This window comes from Podarcis melisellensis (assembly GCF_964234715.1).
Source record: "Podarcis melisellensis genome assembly, chromosome: 17".
Taxonomy (NCBI): Eukaryota; Metazoa; Chordata; class Lepidosauria; order Squamata; family Lacertidae; genus Podarcis; species Podarcis melisellensis.
This window is the reverse complement of record NC_138534.1, coordinates 1,951,486-1,971,947: the sequence shown is the minus strand read 5'-3', so window position 1 is coordinate 1,971,947 and position 20,462 is coordinate 1,951,486. Positions and strand designations below refer to the sequence as shown.

General features: G+C 46.6%; 2 protein-coding genes across 2 annotated transcripts; both read right to left on the bottom strand.

Moving 5' to 3' along the window:
* Positions 1 to 7,312: 7,312 nt before the first annotated feature.
* On the bottom strand, positions 7,313 to 8,251 carry LOC309359676 (olfactory receptor 12D2-like; the record flags this gene model as incomplete). The annotated part of the gene is made up of 1 exon (XM_081893551.1): positions 7,313 to 8,251. One exon carries the CDS (start codon positions 8,249 to 8,251, stop codon positions 7,313 to 7,315), a length of 939 nt encoding a protein of 312 aa, XP_081749677.1.
* A 9,615-nt stretch (positions 8,252 to 17,866) lies between these two features.
* On the bottom strand, positions 17,867 to 18,802 carry LOC309359661 (olfactory receptor 5C1-like; the record flags this gene model as incomplete). Its single annotated transcript, XM_081893541.1, has 1 exon — positions 17,867 to 18,802. One exon carries the CDS (start codon positions 18,800 to 18,802, stop codon positions 17,867 to 17,869), a length of 936 nt encoding a protein of 311 aa, XP_081749667.1.
* Positions 18,803 to 20,462: the final 1,660 nt, after the last annotated feature.

The following is a 20,462-nucleotide window of genomic DNA, read 5'->3' as shown; positions in this document are numbered from 1 at the left end:
AAATTCCCTTGATTTTTCTTGCCCCTCTAAAGCTGTCTCCATAATCTGTGGCCCTCCAGATGATGATCAACTCCTGTCATCCTAAATTGGCATCGTCAGGGATGAGGGAAATTGTAGTCCAGAAACACAGGGCCCAAGCCTGCCGTACTCCACTGTTTATGCCCCATCTATAGAACGAGAAATAGGAGGAGACACATATTGCAAGGTTCCTGTGGGGTTGCCTTGTTTCCCCCCCGTGGCAATGCTTTTAATCATAGACAGACAGACAGCAGAGGTGGAATTAGGGAGGCTACTGGTGGGGGAACGCAGGAGCAGGCGGGGGGAGCACACCTCCCCCCACCCCATTGGGGAGGGGGTACCATCGCTGCTGTCCCCCGGACATGTGCCGTGCACCCCCACCGTGCCAGGCGCCATGCCCCTGCAGGTAGCGCGCCACACCCCCAGGATGCATGCCAGGCCCCACGGGCGACATGCCATGCCCCATGGCACATGCCATGCCCCCGGGACATGCACCTGTCGTGCCCCCGCCTGCTCTCTGTCCCCGGTGCTGGAGCATGCAGCTTCACCACTGAGGGAGGCACGACTGGTTCTGTCACACTGTGCACTGAGCCTAGAGGGGCCACATGGCACCACAACTATGACTTAGTAAATTAGCACAATGGAGAGTGAGAGGCAGGGAGGCACTGAATTTTGGCCTTGCAGCTGAAATTTTAAAGACCAAATCCCACCCCTTCAATGCCTACTTGGTATACCCAGGGTAGCTAGGAATTTAGGAACTGTCGTTTCTTGTAGCATTGAAAAAGTGGTGGGAGAAAATTAACATGCTAAATTTCTCTGGAACTGGATGCAGTTACAGAAACAGGAGCAGAGCCCAGCAACCTGTGGCCCTCCAGATGTTGTGGGGACTAGACCTCCCATCAACCCTTACCAGTGGCTGTGTTGACTGGGCCTGGTGGGAACTGGGAATCCAGCAACATCTAGAGGGCCACAGGCTCCCCTTCTCGAATATTGTATAAAGATGTTTTGCATATTACTAGTCCTGTGTCTGTTACAGTTATTAATTCACAACTGCACCTGAGGATGCTTTAATAAGGCTGAAACAGCCCATTAGCAGATGTGTGTGTCAGTCTTATTCATAATACCCTGCCAATAATACAGTAATTTTAAAGTCTGGAAAATCAAAGGCATATTACTAGCACTGGGAGCTTTCCAGGAGACCCTGTGGTTAACTTTTCAAACTGCCATCCCTAGAACATTTTAAGTGCCAAAAAGGGGCAAAAAAAGGGCTTCTGGTGGAGTTCTAAATCAACCAATGATAGATTCCTCAGCTGTTTCCACTTAGTTGAAATCTAATGAGAATGGCTCTACGTTTTATATGATAGTCATATATGCTGCAGGACATTGCTGTTTCTGTTGGGAAATAACTACGGAATACCAACTATTCCTGGAGTCCCACATGTGTGGGAAACTGCAAAAGAAAAATGGTTGACTGCCTGAATTGAAAATGTGTGGGCCTTGGCTCTAGTCAAAAAAGCCCCCCCAACGGGAATATACCATATTGGTCCGAATATAAGCCCCCCAAAAAAATTTCGACCATGAAAAGTTAAAGTGCAGCTTAAAATTGTGACCTTACAAAAATTGGCTTTTATGATATCACTACTGAAACAGAACATTATGGTAAAACAGAACGGGTGTGAGTGCCTGCGGATTTTTAAGGGAGCTGCTTATATTTGGGTATTGCCCTTTTTTCTCCCCTACCCCCTTTAATTTTAAAGGTGTGGCTTATATTCAGGTGCAACTTATATTTGGGGCAATACGATATTTAGCATTTGCAAAGCATGGGGGGGAATGGTTCTTAGGCTCCCACTCTCTGAGAAAGGCTCTACCACTCTCAGAGTCATTGGACCACAACCTTAAGCAAGTTTAAATGCTTTACTTAGTAATCAGAGGTCTCACTCGTGCTTTGTTAAATGCTACAGCAGAAACAACACAGGTAATATAGTGTTGGTTGCAAAATAGCCAAGTGTTCAAGGGTGAGAAAGGAGTCATAATGTTAAGAAAAGGACCAAAACTCAGCAGTGGAACACACTCCTTGTATGAGGGAAGCAGAAACATCAGCACATCAGGTGCTGTTGGAGTCCAGCTCCCATCAGGATCAAGGTACATGGGGAGGAGAGCTTAACAGGTTCCGCACCAATGGGTCCTGCTAAAAATCCCTGCCACCTTCCCCCAAAGCCCTTGGAGGGAAGCTTCCTTTGGCGCCTCCTCAGCAGGACAGAAATGAATAAATCTTCTCCCTTGTTATGTACTGAGTTGAATAGGATCCAAAATGCAGCAGTTTGATTGGTCCTAGAACAATAGGATCCAAAATGCAGCAGTCTGATTGGTCCTAGAACAATAGGATCCAAAATGCAGCAGTCTGATTGGTCCTAGAACAATGCAGCAGTATGATTGGTCGGCAGGAGCCACCCAATCCAGCTCCAGATAGAAGTGAATCCACAACCTGATTGGCCTACAGGAGAATTCCAGAATTAGCCAATCACGTGCAGCCCATTGTGTAAATAATGTATATAAAGCAGATACTTTGAGGGGACTTTCATTCCCTCCTCACCACTATGAGCTCAATAAAGCATGAAATCGCTTTGCGACTCTGAGTATATTTCATCCCTCCAACCTGCAGTCTTGATCCTGCTTATACTAAATGGCAAAAAATGCACACGAAATGTATTCATGCATTTTATGCCACATGTAGCTTGGCCCACAGATTCTGTTGTTTTCATCTCCACTTAAAGCAGGATCGGGTACTGGTGGCCTCCCAGAAATAGCTGGCCTCAGCCAGGACGGTGTAATTACCTGGAGGCAGAGTCCTTATCCAATGCCAGGGCCAGTGCAAGGGTCAGGCAAACAGCAGCCCACGTGGTCAGATGGTTCAGGGGTCAGGGAATCCAATGATCATGAAGTCAAGGGTCAAGATGAGCAGGAAGCAGCAAGGCTGGACCAGGAACTACAAGTGTTGCTACCAGCATCTGACTGCTGCTGGAAGCTCTGCCTAAGGCTGAGGGCAGTTGGTTCTCATCAGTGCCTTCTCCTCTGAGTCCTTGAAGGCTAGTCAGCTGCAGGGGGAATGACACCACCTTCTCCCCTTTCAGGCTGCTGTGCGGCTCAGCAAGCGAAGCTGACTCCTGGCCCATGACAGTACTCCACAGATATGTACCATATTTTTCTGTGTATAATACAATGTTTTTGCTTTAAAAATTTAATCCAAAATAGGGGGTCATTTTATACACTGAAAAATATGGTCCAGCCCTTCAGCTGCTCGTTCTGCTTCTTCTTGGTGTCTGCCATTTTCATGCCCTGCTTGGCTCTGGTCCTCCTTCTGCTCCCTATCGCTAGCTATCCCTTGCTCACCTGCCCACCTGCATCCCTCAGTGGCAGCGAAAATCCCCCCCCCCCCCAAAGCTCAACAATTGATTTCTTAATTTAGGGCTAAAAAAAAGGGGTCACCTTATACACAAAAAAATATGGTATGTAGGAGACAATGCCCTCTGAGGAGCCTGTGCCAGGCAGGGGCAATGCCCCCCCCAGCTAGAAAAGGCAAGGGGGGGGGACCTGCTGGAATTGCCAACAAAGCCACCTTCTGCAGCTATTAAAGATAAGCAAGAGGAGGAGGGAAGTGCCCGCAATCTCCAAAGACAAGCCCTTGTGCATGGCCACAAGAGGAAGGGAGGTGAAATCCTTCACCCAGAACCCAGCAGCCAAACTGCTCAAAATTAAAGGGAACAAGGGGGGATATCGCCTCCATCTTGAAACAACCCTGAGCTCCAGGCTTGGCCACTGAGCCTCCCGGACTCACCTGGTATTTTACTGGGGTGACATAACCTTTGATGTACCTATACACAGCCTTGGGAGCCTGCAAGGTGCCAGATCCTTAGAATAAAGTCATGCTCCCAAGGCCACCAGATTCAGCCAGGTCTGGACAGGGCCGTCTTAAGCATATCCGGTGCAAAGGCTGGATGCGGTGGCTCAGCTGGCTGCTTCATGCCATGGTGGCCACGGCAGGCAGAGGCTCCAGGCGTGGCGCTGCTTTGGCGTGGCGGAGGTGGTTGAGGGCGGAGAGCTGATGCTGGGAGGCGCCGCATTCAGCCTCTGCCTCTTCCCTGGCGCCCTCCAGAACTTGGTGCCCTGCACCACTAGCCTCTATGGGTAAGATGCCCCTGGGTCTGGACAAAAGCCATTCAGCCTGTGGTTAAACTCTTCATTTGTCTAGGGGAGGAAAGAACAGCATCACGGACTCTCCCCAGGTTCCACGTTTTCGCTTGCCACAGCTCCACAAGTGGGAATTTGGCTTGAGGGGAAGGCCACACACCCCTCAGGTGATGAGTCACCCAACATACACGTCAGACTGTGGCTCTTTGCAGATCATGGTTCAGCATTAAATACCCAGGAGGCAAGACAAGAACACAAACACACAGAGGTTGGAACACACACACTGGAAGGAATTTTTTTGTTTTGACTATGGCAGACCAACGCGGCTACCTATCTGTAACTGGAACTATGGAAGGCACCACATTGAGCCGCATGAAATGGAAGTCCATCAACCTCACCTACTAACTTAGTTGGTCTTTAAGGTGCTACTGGAAGGAATTTTTTTGTTTTGACACAGAGGTGTAATGAGTATCCCTTTTCAGTGCTAGATTTCAACACAACAGCAGCATCATATTGCCCTACACATACATCTAATGGTCCAGTGTGTCTGGCTGTTAACCAGAAGGTTGGTGGTTCAAGCCCACGCAGGTATGGCTATGGGCAGGATTCCTGCGCTGCATACCATCATACCCCCCCTTGCCATTTCTCCTATGTCTCAGCTGCCAGCTCTTGTCTAAACCTTACACAGATACCGTATTTCACCACATAAACGTCACATTTTATATGCCGATTTTTATTATAAAAAGGGGATGTGTGACCATTATGCGGTGAATTATGGTTACACTCCAGCCAGCAGCAGCCGTGAGAGCCAGGGCCAAGCCTATTGTGACCAACTGCGGCTGTAAAACTTCTGAACTAGCTGCCTGGACAAAAAGTACTGTTTTAAGGCTGAAAACAAAAAGCAATTTGAAACGGGGTGCCTCTCCCGTGCATGCAGCTCACCTTCTCCATGCATCCTGCACAAAACAAGCAAGCAACTCATGGCAAGGCAAATTCCCCATAACACCACAAAGAAGCAAACCAACCCCAAAGGAAGCAAACTCACCAGAAACCCCAAACCAAGAAAAACTACTGTGCTAAGTTTCTTGGTTTTTGGGTTTCTGGTGATTTTGCTTCCTTTTCATTGGTTTTGCATATTTTGCGGTTTTGCTTCGTTTTTGGATTTCTAGTGAATTTGCTTATATCAAAATAATAGCATTTAGGGTAAAGGTTGGAGTTGGGTTAGAGTAAGAGTTAGGCTTAGGGCAAGTGTTAGGGCTGGGTTTAGATTTAGAGTGAGGTGGAGGGTTACGCTTTGGTTAGGATTAGGGCTACAGTTAGATCTTGGTTTTGGTTCTGATTCACTGGAATCAGCCCCAAAGCAGCAAATTAGATAGAAATAAAAAACCTAAGCAGAACAACCAAAAACAAACAAAACAACCAGAAATGAAAAAACCAATTGAAAAGAAGAAAAAACTAGCTGAATGCAGAAAAGAAGCAAAACCTAGCAGAAACTAGCAGAACCACAATAACCCACCCAAAGTATGGTAAATTCACCAGTAACACGTATATTAAGCAAAACCACCAAGAACAAAGAAAGAAACACCAAAGATGCAAAAAAGAATTGAAAAGAATCAAAATCAGCTGAAACGCACCAAACAAATGACCAGAAACTTCCCAGAGAAGCAAATTCACTAGAAAGACAAAAACTTGGAATACCACCAAAAAAATTGCAAAGCATAAAAAACTCAAAAAAACAAAAAGAAGCAGAATCACCAGAATCGCCTATATATTGTATTGTATATATAGGCAGAATCGCCTATATATTGTATATTTACCAGATATACAAAAACTAAACAAAACCAAGCAAAATAAAGCTTCAAATTACAAGAAAAGAGATTCTGACTAAACACCAGGAAGAACTTTCTGACTTTCTGTTTGACAGTGGGATGGACTTCCTTGGGAGGTGGTGGACTTCCTTCGTTGGTGGGTTTTAAGCAGAGGTTGGATGGCCACCTGTCAGGGATGTTTTATTTGAGATAGCTGCATTGCACGGGGCTGGACTAGATGACCCTCAGGATCCCTTCCAACTCTCCAGTTTTATGATTGGGTGGTGCACTTCCTGCCCCCAACCCACATTTCATTACATATTTTCCTCCATACTGCCAAGGAATAAGTCAATGATTGCTCTCAGGGTGTTGTTAGCACTGGGATCTCAGAGGGGTATGTTCCCAGTACATTTCTTTGGAGAGCTTACTTTATTGCCATATTGGTCAGGCTTTCTCAACTCAGAGGTCCTTCAAATGCCTTGGTGCCGGGGGCAGGGGCAGATGATGAGAATGTGAAGTTTATGTTCAGAAGGGACTTTATGTTTGGTAATGGTTTTCATTTCCATTTCCAAAAAAGCAATAATAACAACAAGAAAGAGAAAAGATCAAAACAATAAAGAAATTAAGGATATGAGGAGAGAGGATGGAGTGGTAGTACTCTAAAAACAGCACTATAATTCCAGACAATAGTTCTTCATAAGTATACTATCCAAGAATGTTTCCCCATAGAAATCATGAGGAGAGAGTGACTGCTAGCCATGTTCCTTTACTTTAATGCATCCAGTAGATGACAAAGTGTCAAAAAGCTGTCCTTCATTTTTGGATAGTGCAGAATTTGGATATATTTTGTTAGCTTTTCCTTTCAAGCAATAGTCCAGATCTGCAGGGATCAGAAGGGATTGCTTGTGTCTGGACAGATGCCCAAGTTTCTTTTGCTGTTATTTATAATCTATTACATTTTTTTAACACCCTTCATCCAAATTTCACAGGGCTGTTTCCAGTATAGAAACACAAAAACACATACCATAATAACAAAGAAAAACAATAACACCCCCTACACCCACACACCACTTAAACCTGGGCATGTGTCATTGTTGCGGTATTGTGGTGGGACAGAAGCATGCTAATGTGGATTGTAGCATAATTGGTAGGAAAGCTTGGGAAACCTGGAATAATGTGTGCCTCTGTGTGTCAACATGAATCACCAAGGGTGGGATGGAGGACCTAGGACTCTATCAGATGAAAGGGAAACCGATTTGCTTCAGGGCCACCTGATGGCGTTCTGGCGCTTACACTCTTTACTGTCTTTGAGAACAGGACCTCCTGCATATAGCCCTTCTCAAAGCAGCCTTGACCTCCTTGTTGCGTAGGGTGTAGATCAACGGGTTCAAAACAGGTGTGACTGCTGTATACAACACAGTCACAGCCCTGTCTGTGTCCAGAGAACCCTCTGAGTGTGGCCGTAGATACATAGCTCCAGCACAGCAGTAATGGAGGGCCACTACAGTGAGGTGAGCCCCACAGGTGGAGAAGGCACGTTGGAGACCTTTTGCTGAGCGCATGGCCACCACTGCCCTTAGAATGAGAGCATAGGATGTCAGAGTTAAGGCAAAGCAACCCATGATGATGGAGCCAGTGACCCCAGCTAACAAGGCCTCGTTGAGCCAGGTGTCTGAGCAGGAGAGTGCCAGGAGTGGAGATATATCACAGAAGAAGTGCTCCACCTTGTTGTCTCGACAGAAGGAGAGCCGGGACATCATGATGGCATGGAGGAGTGAGTGGAAGAAGCCAGCTGTCCACACCAAGGCAGCTAGAGTCCAGCGCAACTGGCGATTCATCAGGACAGGGTAGTGGAGTGGATGGCAGATGGCCAAATAACGGTCGTAGCCCATGATGGACAACAGCATAGCTTCAGTGCTGCCTAGAAAATGGAAGAAGAACATCTGGGCAATGCACCCTGCATAGGGAATACGATTGCTATGGGAGGCTAGCCCCACAAACATCTTCGGGACGGTGGTGGAGAAGTAAAAGATGTCAATGAAGGCCAGATTGCCAATGAAGAAGTACATGGGTGTCTGGAGCTGCAGGTCCCAGAAGGTGACTCCTGCCACCACCAGGTTTCCAGAGATGTTGGCTAAGTATAGGAGCAGAAAAAGACCAAAGAGGAAGCCATGAAAATTATGGGCATCTGACACACCGATCAGGATGAATTCAGTGACTGATGTCCCGTTCTGCATCAGCCTGATGAATTTAGAAAGAAGGGATGAAAATTGCTGCAGGTGAAAAAAAGAAAATCACCAAGACATTCTGGAAAATGAGAGTTACCTTAGCTTCTGTGAGTTACCTAGAAATTGCTGTAAACCCAATCTTATAAGGCCATTTACATTACACCATGATCTGCTCTCTCAATGATACAATTTGGTTCTCATCACTCTGTCTTCTGCTTCCTGGCCATTAGCAATTATTATTATTTTATTCCTACCCTATTTACTCGATGCAGCTTAAACCGCCCCCCCCCCAATATTATATTTATTTTTGCATGGATGCTCCAAAGAATCAATTCAGCTATTGTGTTTAAATAAATAAACAGACATGTCAAAAGTTCTACTAAGACTGTAATTCCAACCCAGTGTGCAGAGAAGATCCTCTTACATCTCATCCGGGAGTCATGAGCCTTTGCATGAGTATTTTGTGCTTTGATGTTGATATTCTTCCCCTCAGATGGGGGCAATTTGGTGTACAATTTCAGTGATGTATCTTTCCCTGATGCCCTATCTGCATCCATTGCTATCGCAGGAGGTTGTGAAGGAGCTCCCATGGCAGTTCAAGCTTAAAGGCCCCCCAAGATGTAGGTCCACCACTGGGTAGAGGTTGGGCTAGCTGGCCCTTGTGGACCCTTCCAACCCTACAATACCATGATGCTGTGATTCTGTGATTCTTTCAACTGTCCAGCCTCCCCTCCTGACTGGTCAACACCTTCCTCCACTGCTAGGGAATCTCACCACACCATGGATGAGGTGTGGCAAGGAGCTGTTATGGGACTGTCTCCCCTTCCCATGGCTTCTCAAGGCCACAAAATGGAGCCCTGTCCTCCCTCTCAGGCCCCTCCTTGCTGGCAGCTCCCTCTGCAGCCTTTTCCTCATTTGACAGCAACTGCAGCTGCAACCTTGAGCCATTTGGGACCACAGGGCTCACAGCATCTGACCCCTCTTCTTTCTCAGATGGGCGCAGGAGTGCTGACTCTCATTTCTGCTCACTATATGTACAGTAATTTCCTCTTTATAGCTTTGATTCAGGGCTCAGTGAAAGGTCAAAGAACACCTGAGACAGGAACATTGTTAATGCTCTGCAGATGTGGACCTGATCAGTCCCTTGGATGGATGGGTCCCTGGGAGCCCCACAAAGCAGCAGAAAATAATAAATTGTTATTTTTAAATATTAAATATAAATAAAGGAGCAGAAGGTTCAAGTTATATTTTTACCAAACTATGGAGTGAAAATGTGACTTAGAAGCCACTGTACCAGCTGACCTGGTAGGATGTAGGTCTTCTTCTCCTCTGGATAAGAAAAGGTCTTTCCGATGCTGAAGGTGCTGTGCTTTCTTCGCAGTGGCAGAGCAGAAACTGGGAGCAGACACCAGCTCAGGGACTTGTAACTTGCTTACAGCTGAGGTGAAAGGGAACTATTTCTTAACTGGTTGGCTGTGGTGCCATAGGCCTTTGGAGAACAAATATACACACGAGAACCTTCCTCAGGAGAAGGAGGATGCCACATCCTCCAATTGAATGGAAGAGCTAATAAGCCACTAGAGTGGTAACCCCAAAACACCCCAGGGAGCTCAGAACAGGAAATGTTGGGGAGAGGGATGGGAAATGGATTGGGGGAAGTTGGGGAATGGAATGGAGTGGCTGGAATCATGGACAAAAGTACTCCACACTGCAATCTTAATTTTATTTATTTTAAAGTTTGTTTTTTCCTCCCAGGGTCAATAAACTGGTATTCAGCAGTGGAGTCAAACATGGCTGTTGTGGCCAGCAGACACGGACAGCCTTATGCTCTGTGGATTTGTCTAATCTTCGTTTAAAGCCATCCAAGTTGGTGGCCATTGCTGTTCTCCTGCGGGAGCAAATTCCAAAGCTTAACTGTGTGAAGAAACGTGCACAAAATTGCCAAAAAAGAGAACGAAAGAGGACACTAATTTACATAAAATTTACATGAAATGTGATATGGTGATTAATGTATAGACACACATGTAGCAGTAATGGATTGGATGCCCCTGTACACCCAGAATTGTCTTTTGCAGGGGGGGGGGTCATCTAGGATAACCCCCAGAACAGTGTGTGGGTTATTCTTCCATCTGTCAAGCTGCAATGCTTGTGCTGATGGAACATTAATTCCACCTAACTGCTATACAGTGGTACCTTGGGTTAAGTACTTAATTCGTTCTGGAGGTCCGTTCTTAACCTGAAACTGTTCTTAACCTGAAGCACCACTTTAGCTAATGGAGCCTCCTGCTGCCACTGTGCCGCCAGAGCACGATTTCTGTTCTCATCCTGAAGCAAAGTTCTTAACCCGAGGTACTATTTCTGGGTTAGCGGAGTCTGTAACCTGAAGCGCATGTAACGTGAGGTACCACTGTAATTTAAAAAGAAACCCAATGCTTCTCATCATAGTGGAGAAGGCATCAGATGACTTTTTTGCCAGCTCCATCAAGGCAACTTCTAGGCCTTCTTCCTGTTTTCCTGTTTTCTGGTTCCATTTCTTTAAAGCAGACTTGGACTCAACAGTCCTCACAGAGAGGACAACTCCAAACAGAGGACTCTTCCTTATAAAGCTGGACACATGGTCACCCTAGGCCAGTGGTGGCGACCTATGGCACATGTGCCAGAGGGGGCACTCAGAGCCCTCCCTGTGGGCACATGCGCTGTCACCCCAGCACAGAGCCGGCAGAAGGCAAGGGTGGCGCGTCAAGTCCTCAGCTCAACTTGGACAGCCGGAGTGCCACGGGCACGGCGGGTCGGTGCAGGAAACTGCGTGGCAGGAGAGGGATGTGATGCCTGTCAGGGCACCGACTCTCCAAAATGGAGGGGACAGCTAGTCTTTGGCCCGAATTCATTGTGCCCAACTGCCCGGAGGCTTCTGGAGCATATTGTGGTGATTAGTATTTTGTGTAAGCCAGTTGCAAAATAGCACGGGCAATGATTATGGTGGGCCCTCAGATTCAGATGCTGCTGCAAAGTTGAGGCCAGTTGGGGCTGGGCAAGGGAGAAGGACTAGCAGGTGGGGCAGCCCCCCCCCGCCATTTCAGGAAATGGTGGTGAGGTGGGGGGGCACCACTCTGCAAGCACTCAGAGGGCCATGCCAAGAACGCTTGCTTGCTTGGGCTGGAGGTTAAAAGCGGGGAATCCTTAAAGTGTGGAATTCTCTGCCAAATAATTTTAAGTCAATGAAAGCACTTGGGATTGGTTTTCTTACTTGGTTTGGATCATCTTAATGCAAACTTCTACCTTTCAATAAAAAGTTGTTTGTATCATTGAAAGCTCTGTTGTGTTTTTAAGACAAAAGATGTTAATGTATGAGTTGTTTTTTCTAAACTAAAACCTCAGTATTCAGGTTAAATTGCCAGGTTGGCGCTTTGTGATAAATAATTGGGTTTTGGGTTGCAGTTTGGGCACCCGGTCTCTAAAAGGTTCGCCATCTCTGTCCTAGGTGCCTGGTCACAAGTGGAGGAAAGCCCAGGAGCAATTATGTCATAAACTGACCTGTGATCTTCGGATAAAGGCCAGTATGTAAAATAATTATCATCATCACAGCAGCTCATTTCTCCTTGAATGTGCTTTGTTTTTTCCTATCCTAGGCCCCATTGTGCTCATTAGCACACATTGCAACTCAGAGCATTGTTACAAGTGACTGTCTCTGTGGATTATTTATTCCTGTTGCGTCAGCTTCTTCTAGTTCTGGGACTGCATTCTCCTGGTGCAGAAAGTGTGGTGGAGTAGTTTCAGATCTTGTCTAATTAATGGAAGGCCAAAGACGATAACTTTTAATTAGATCTTTTCCCAGCTGACCTTCTTTCATTTCTGTTCACTGCCATTGCTTCCCCTCTCTGCTGAAGTTCTGGCGCTGTGTTAAACAGACCCCTTGGTGGTGGGTGAGCTGGGTGGGCAGCCAGGATGCTGAATTGAGGGATTCCTGAGCTCAGTGGCTGTGCTTCTTAATGTTCTGTCTAGAGTGAGTGAGAGTGTCAAAAGGCAGGTGTGTCCAGGAGCTTTTTCTTCAAGGTTCTACAAGTTGTTTGGGTGCTAACTACAAAAATGATCATCCTTCAACTAGCTTTAAAGTACGTCTCCACTTTGATGACATTTGTTTTAGGCAAATGTTTTACTTTAAGGCAATGTTACCAAGTACTTCAAATACAGTTCACACTGAACTAAAACAGCTGTTATGTTCCAGCGATAGCGCATAAAATCAAAATTGTGTATCATCAAAACACACTCTCCCTGCACCTCAAAACATTGTTCCAAAGTAAGTATAATGTCAGGTGGGACTGCCAACGTTTCCCCCCTACAATGCCAGCCCCCCATTATTATTATTATTATTATTATTATTATTATTATTAGCCAAGTGCATAAAGCTGAATTCACACAAGTTAAATCCACACAAGTTAATGTGCATAAGTTGCAAGTTGACTCTACAGTAGACCCACAAGTTCTGCACATTTAACTTGTGTGAATTCACCTTTTCACACTTGGCATTAAAAAAATGGAAAGGGGGTGGAAAGGAGGTCTGGGGTTTTTGTGTTTGTGACAGTTCTTCCTGCCATAGAAGCTGACTCCTAGGGGCCAAGGTCCCTTCACAACCCCCCTAAAATATTTGAGGAGGCTGAGCCCTCCCAAGTTGATGGGCATTGCCATTCAAACAGTGTGCATGCATGGCAACATTTGATTGATTATGTGGGGCAGGGCTTACCTGCCCCCCATATTTTATTCAAGTTGGCACCCCTGCCACCCACCATTGCATCCAATGTTTTGACCAGGCATAGACAAAGTCGGTCCTCCAGGTGTTTTGGGACTACAACTCCCATCATCCCTAGCTAACAGGACCAGTGGTCAGGGATGATGGGAATTGTAGTCCCAAAACATCTGGAGGGCTGCATTTGCCTATGCCTGGTTTTGACTATATGCGATTCTGGCTTTGGGCACAATCCCTGGAATGTAACCCCCTTGTAAATTTCAGGCTTACTGTACTATAAACACTGTAAGTACTATATATGGTACATGATAATAAAATCAAGCTGCAAGCTGGAAGAGGTCAACTGGATACCTTTAAAAATTTATAACTTTTCTTTATTATTTTTTAAGATAAAAAATGGGCATTATGAAAATAAAGATTTCTTACCAAAAGACAGGAATGGTGACAATTATTAAATGCGGAGTAAGGCATTTGTTAGGCTTGGTCACATTGTTACTACAGCTCTATATTCTGGGGGCAATGGCAGTTTTCAAAGTTATGAAAAAGCAGCAAGGGAAGAAAACTGAAGAAACAGCTAATGTAGCCTGGGAGCCGATGGATACTGTCTCTTTCTCCTGCCACCCTAGCAGTTTGAAAGCACATCAAAGTGCAAGTAGATAAATAGGTACCACTCTGGCGGGAAGGTAAACGGCGTTTCTGTGTGCTGCTCTGGTTTCGCCAGAAGTGGCTTAGTCATGCTGGCCACATGACCCGGAAGCTGTACGCCGGCTCCCTCGGCCAATAAAGCAAAATGAGTGCCGCAACCCCAGAGTCGTTCGCAACTGGACTTAACTGCCGGGGTCCTTTACCTTTTTACCACTCCAGTAGAGGACCTCCTCCTTGTAGCTGAAGAGGGAGTGTTGATGGTCTGGGAAGAGTGCTTGCAGCAGAAGCCATTTCACCAACATAATAAAGAATATAGGACAACTCCCTGAGCCTACAGTTTTGTGAGAGCCATCCTTTGAGAGCCATCCAACCCACTTGACAGGGACGTCACGGGATCCTAGAATAGGAGCACTGAAATCAGAGGCTGCTCACTCTGGGCCCTTTTCATAGGCAGGAAACATGGAGGTTGCAGGTCCCTTTGCAATGCCACACAAGCCATGCAACTTGGAAAAGTGTGAATTTCAAAGGGCAGCTGTCTTTTGGCTTGTGTGTTGTTTCGGAAAGTGTGTATTTTGAAATTTTGTCTTTACATGCAAACAAACAAATATCCTATTCTTTTTATTTAAAAACCCCCAGTATTTCAGATCTGGCATGGTGTTTACTTCCCAATGTTGAATACAATTAGTGATGACCAGTAAGTTTTTTTTTTAAAAAATGTACCTTAACATTTTGTAAGTCAAATATTACCTTTGCTTCTTTTCTAATTCCATGATCTGATATTTCAAAAACTTGATTTGTTGTTGTTTAGTCGTGTCCGACTCTTCGTGACCCCTTGGACCAGAGCACGCCAGGACCTCCTGTCTTCCACTGCCTCCTGCAGTTTGGTCAAACTCATGCTGGTAGCTTTGAGAACACTATCCAACCATCTCGTCCTCTGTCATCCCCTTCTCCTTGTGGCCTCCATCTTTCCCAACATCAGGGTCTTTTCCAGGGAGTCTTCTCTTCTCATGAGGTCGCCAAAGTATTGGAGCCTCAGCTTCACGATCTGTCCTTCCAGTGAGCACTCAGGGCTGATTTCCTTCAGAATGGATAGGTTGGATCTTCTTGCAGTCCATGGGACTCTCAAGAGTCTCCTCCAGCACCAGAATTCAAAAGCATAAATTCTTCAGCAATCAGCCTTCTTTATGGTCCAGCTCTCACTTCCATACATCACTACTGGGAAAACCATAGCTTTAACTATATGGACCTTTGTTGGCAAGGTGATGTCTCTGCTTTTTAAGATGCTGTCTAGGTTTGTCATTGCTTTTCTCCCAAAAACTTGATATAGACACCTTAAAGCAAGGATGGGGAGTCCTTGATCTGCCAAATGTTGTTGGACTGCCTCTCCCAGGGGATGATGGGAACTGAAGTCCAAGACCTTCTAGAGGGCAACTGGTTCCCTGCCTTAAGGCATTCCCACTACATATGCCAATATACACCTTGTGTTAATGTTCAGTGTTATAAATTGTTCACATCTGTCTGTATTGAGAGACAAAGGAGGAGTGCACCTTAGGGGTGAGGTCAAGCCGTTGGAGAGTTACAGTGCTTGCTGTGGCCATAGAGACCAACACAAGAGAAACATGTTTTGTTGCAGGTGGGGCAGACAATGGCATCCGGTTTCACTGTTACAGATGCGCTATGGCGTTTCTTCTCTCCGTGCTCCTCCCAGCAGTCACTCCTGGTCTTCTTCTGGTCAGTACTGAGGATATACAACCTGTCTCCAAGCATTGCGGTCATCTGCAAGGGAATCCCATACAATGGGGTTGATGTTGCCAGTCTTCATGTCACATTTGCAGACATCTTTGTTGCACAGAGTTGGTCTGTCAACAGGCTTGGTGTCTGAAGACAGCTCCTCGCAGAGCACATCGTTTGGGATCCTACCAACTTCCGTTCTGTGGGCATGTCGAAGCTAGCATAGATGTCACTGGGACAGGAGTACAAACATGCTGGGAATGTAGACTTTGGAGAAGACATCTTTCTTTGGGACTGTCCTGCCAGGTAATGTTACAAATAAATGAGTGGAATTCAACCTTGCACTATGTTGATTGTTCTGTCTGCATAAGTGCATTAGCTTGGCAGGTGGAACAATCTGCCTCCCCTCCTCATGTGTGCTGTTTTGTGGGTTCTCCTGACGCCCCAAGCCAATTTGGGGGTTGCGGGAGGAGAAGAGCTCCATTGCACAAGTGGAAGTCCTTGCACAGGGCTTCTGCTGATGGTGTTCATGAGGTGAATCCTGCCCATTAAGTGGTTGTTGTTATTTTAAAAACTTTCTACTGTTTGTGTTACTGTTTTCCCTTCATGACTTTGCTCTGTTACCTGATTACATTGGTGTTTAAAATAATTCTCAGATGATAATAATAATAATAATAATAATAATAATAATAATTTATTATTTATACCCCGCCCATCTGGCTGAGTTTCCCCAGCCACACTGGGCAGCTTCCAGTCAAGTGTTAAAAACAATACAGCATTAAATATTAAAAACTTCCCTAAACAGGGCTGCCTTCAGATGTCTTTTAAAGAGAAGATAGCTGCTTATTTCCTTCACATCTGAATGGAGGGGGTTCCACAGGGCGGGTGCCACCACCGAGAAGGCCCTCTGCCTGGTTCCTGTAACCTCACTTCTCGCAATGAGGGAACCGCCAGAAGGCCCTCAGCACTGGATCTCAGTGTCCGGGCAGAACAATGGGGGTGGAGACGCTCCTTCAGGTATACTGGACCGAGGCTGTTTAGGGCTTTAAAGGTCAGCATCAACACTTTTAATTCTGCTCTGAAACGTACTGGGAGCCAATGCAGATCTCTCAGAACCAGTGTTATGTGGTCCTGGAGGCCACTCCCAGTCACCAGTCTAGCTGCCGCATTCTGGATTAGTTGCAGTTTCTGGCTCACTTTCAAAGGTAGCCCCACATAGAGCACATTGCAGTAGTCCAAGCAGGAGATAACTAGAGCACGCACCACTCTGGCAAGACAGTCCATTCAGGACCAGGGAGTCCCCCACCCCCGCCCACCCCCTGTCCCCCAAAAACAGTACTTCTGTCTTGTCAGGATTCAACCTCAATCTGTTAGCCACCATCCATCCTCCAACCGCTTCCAGGTGGTCCTCCAGGAAGGTCCTCACTCAGGACCTTCACCGCCTTCACTGGTTCTGATTTAACAGAGAGGTAGAGCTGGGTATCATCTGCATACTGATGAACACCCAGCCCAAACCTCCTGATGATCTCTCCCAGCAGCTTCATATAGATATTAAATAGCATGGGGGAGAGGACGGAACCCTGAGGCACCCCACAAGTGAGAACCCAGGGGTCTGAACACTCATCCCCCAACACCACTTTCTGTATAATAGTGCCCCCAGATCCCAGCCCCTCTAGACGGTCCAGAAGGATGTTATGGTTGATGGTGTCAAAGGCCACTGAGAGATCCAGCAGAACTAGGAAACAGCTCTCAACCTTCGTCCCTAGCCCGCCAGAGATCATTGACCAGTGCGACCAAGGCAGTTTCAGTCCCATGGTCAGGCCTGAATCCAGATTGGAAGGGATCCAAATGGTCCGCATCCTCCAGGCATGCTTGGAGTTGTTCAGCAACCATCCGCTCAATCACCTTGCCCAAGAATGGAAGATTTGAGACTGGGCGATAGTTGGCCATAATGGCCGAGTCTAAAGATGTTTTTTTATGAAGCGGTTTAATGACCGCCTCTTTCAGTTGGTCTGGGAAGGCTCCCTTGCAGAGGGAAGCATTCACCACCCCACGGAGCCCATCGCCCAGTCCTTCCTGGCTAGCTTTTATCAGCCAGGATGGGCAAGGATCAAGAAGACAGGTGATTGGTTTTACTCCTACAAGCAGCCTGTCCACATCCTTGGAGGTTTAGGATGATTCTAGTAAGATGTCATGCGTTTTTGTCATCATCTATCTCTGCCCCTCTCTTGATTAAAAAACAAAAATGTTGCTGCTTCTGACAATTCTCTTGAAGTATTGACTTGACCAATTATCCCAAGTGTCTTACATGTAGATTCTAGAATATGATGGTGACAGACAGTGATGAACACTGAACAGCAAATAAGATGAGATTTTAAAGTAAGAGAAAACTTAGCAGAAGAAATCCAAGGATATCAATTGGAGGTAGTCTGAATATTTTTGGACTGCAGCTCGCATGATCGGACATGCATGCAGGACTTTTTCCTGGATCTTACTTCCTCAGCTCAAGAACACCAAGTCCAGCGGCCCCATTTGCCTAGCTTCCTCCTGGCAGCCCGCTTGACCTCAGTATTACGGAGACTGTAGATGCCAGGATTGAGGGTAGGGATTACCACCGTGTAAAAGACAGAAGCCATCTTGTCGGTCTGTGGTGCATACGTGCCACCAGGCCGTAGGTACATGAAAATAAGAGTTCCATACAGCACCCCCACAGCCGTCAGATGGGACCCACAGGTGGATATGGCTCTCCTTGACCCTGCTCGCCCCACACTGCAGAGGATCATGCCATAGGAAGTGAGGATGGCTGCAAGAGTGCTGCTCTGGATGGTTCCACAGACCACATAAAGCAGCAGCTGGTTGAGGTCTGTATTTGCACAGGCCAAAGCCAGCACTGGAGGGATGTCACAAAAGAAGTGGTCCAAAGTATTAGCATTGCAGAAGGGCAGGCAGAATGCCATGCCGGAGTGGATGGCTCCAGAGGTCACGCCAGCTGTGCAGGACACTGCCACTAGGAGGCGACAAAGGCGCTGTGGCATGGCTGCTCCATAGTGCAGAGGGCGGCAGATGGCTGCATAACGATCATAAGCCATAGCAGCCAAGAGGCAACACTCAGCATCAGAAGCAGCTGCGAAGAAGAACATCTGGAGGGCACAGGCGGGGATGGGGATAGTGTCGTGTCCTTTCAGAAGGCCCAGGAGCAACTTGGGGGCCACGGTGCAGCAGGAGCACAGGTCTATCAGGGCCAGGTGGCTCAGGAAATAGTACATGGGAGAGTGCAAGGATTGCTCAGCCCTGATGAGGACGGCCAGAAACAGGTTCCCGGCCAGGCCAAGGAGATAGATGGGCAGGAAGAAGCTGAAGAGAAGGAGCTGAAGGTCACGCTGGGAAGTGAAGCCCAGGAGGACAAACTCTGTCACCACAGTGCCATTGTGATGAGCCATCGGATCTGTTGGAGGGAGAAACGACTTTGAATCCTTTCCTCCATACATTCAGTCAAGAGAGCAGACCCAGCCTTCTTTTTATTAATGATAAATAAATAACAATTAATTATTATTTTATTGCTCAACCCTACATGCTCAGACATTCCTCAAGGAGGATGCCCCATTCTCTTCCACTAAGAGTAAATAGAAGCTCATAGCCCTGGGCATGATTTACCACTGAGCTGTTCAGAACCACAGCCTTCATTCAGCCATGAAAGATAGAGATAAAGAGACCGGATGGCCATTGTTTCAGCTCCAATATTCAGAGGAAGGGAGTGTATGGGGCGTTAGGTAGTATCTCTGGTGGAGGACACATGGTGCTCCTTCTGGAGTAGTTTGTCCGCCTTTGGTCCCTACCCTGCACTCAGCTCTCATCTGTGGCTCCTAGACGCTTTCAGCATGCAACAGTGGCTGCACCCCAGAAATGGTGTTGACTGGCTGGCTAAAGCAGGTCAGAGGAGCCAATAGGTCTCAAACCCTCAGTGTGTTAGGGACTTCCCCTGCATATGAAGACAGGCTCCAGCAGATTGAGCGGACGATACTGAAAGTGGGTCCAATGGTTAAGAAGGCAGTTTCTGCACATGCTGTAGAGGGAAGTGAGGTACAGGTGGTGCCTGTCAATCTAAGAAGGTACCCCATCGAGGAGAAGGAAAACTCTGATCCTAAACCTTTGCTGCCTTGCAGGACATCTTCAGAAGAAGGAAAGGCTAAGGAGTAAACCCTACACAAATCCGGAGTGGAGTCCCTGAGACTGTTGGGTGGCACTTTGTACGCCTCTTTCCAACAACTCCTGCAGCCAAGCTGGTGCCAAATGTATTGCTCTGCTTTCCTTTGGAGCACATCAGCAAGGCTGAGGGGGTCTTGTCTGGGCAGCCCAGGACCTCCATGCACACTGCCAGGGATTTTTTCCCCAGCTGCAACTCAGTTCCAGCACCTCTCAGGTGGGTGCCATTGGCATTATAAGAGAACAAGGGAGGCGTTCATGGTGAGTTCCAGCACCTCTTTCCCCAGAAAAACAGAACTGCACACTGCCCTTGTGTCCTAGGAGGTCACTTCAGAGTTGCTACCACAGTGGTTTGACGTCAAACCCAGAGGTGCACTCTGTTGTTTCTCAGGACAGACAGATACCAGGAATTCAGAGGAAAGCAGGAACTCCTCATGCCCACCAGATGGTGATGGAACACTTATCGTGGAGAGCATGGAGAGTGGAATTGTCATGGACATGGACACACAAACATAGATGATTGAATCCAGTGCTAGTCCTTCTCAGAGTAGACCCGTTGAAATTACTAAACTTAAGGTAGTCATGCTTATTATTATTATTATTAGAATTTATATTCTCTCCAATATCCAGAGTGCTCAAGGTGGTTCACAGAACAAAATCAAAATATAAAACCATAAAATATATAATCAAAATAAAAACAACAACCCAATAATGCCCCCTCATTAACTGAATGGGTATTAAATACAACCCACAATCACCATAGCTTTACTGAGCTCTACACGGTATCCATTGTCTACATAACGTTTTTTAAAAAAGAAGCTCCCCAAGGAATTTACAGTCTAAAGGCAGGGAAGAAAAGGGAAGGGAGGAATGGGAGATAAAAGAATAACAAGGGGT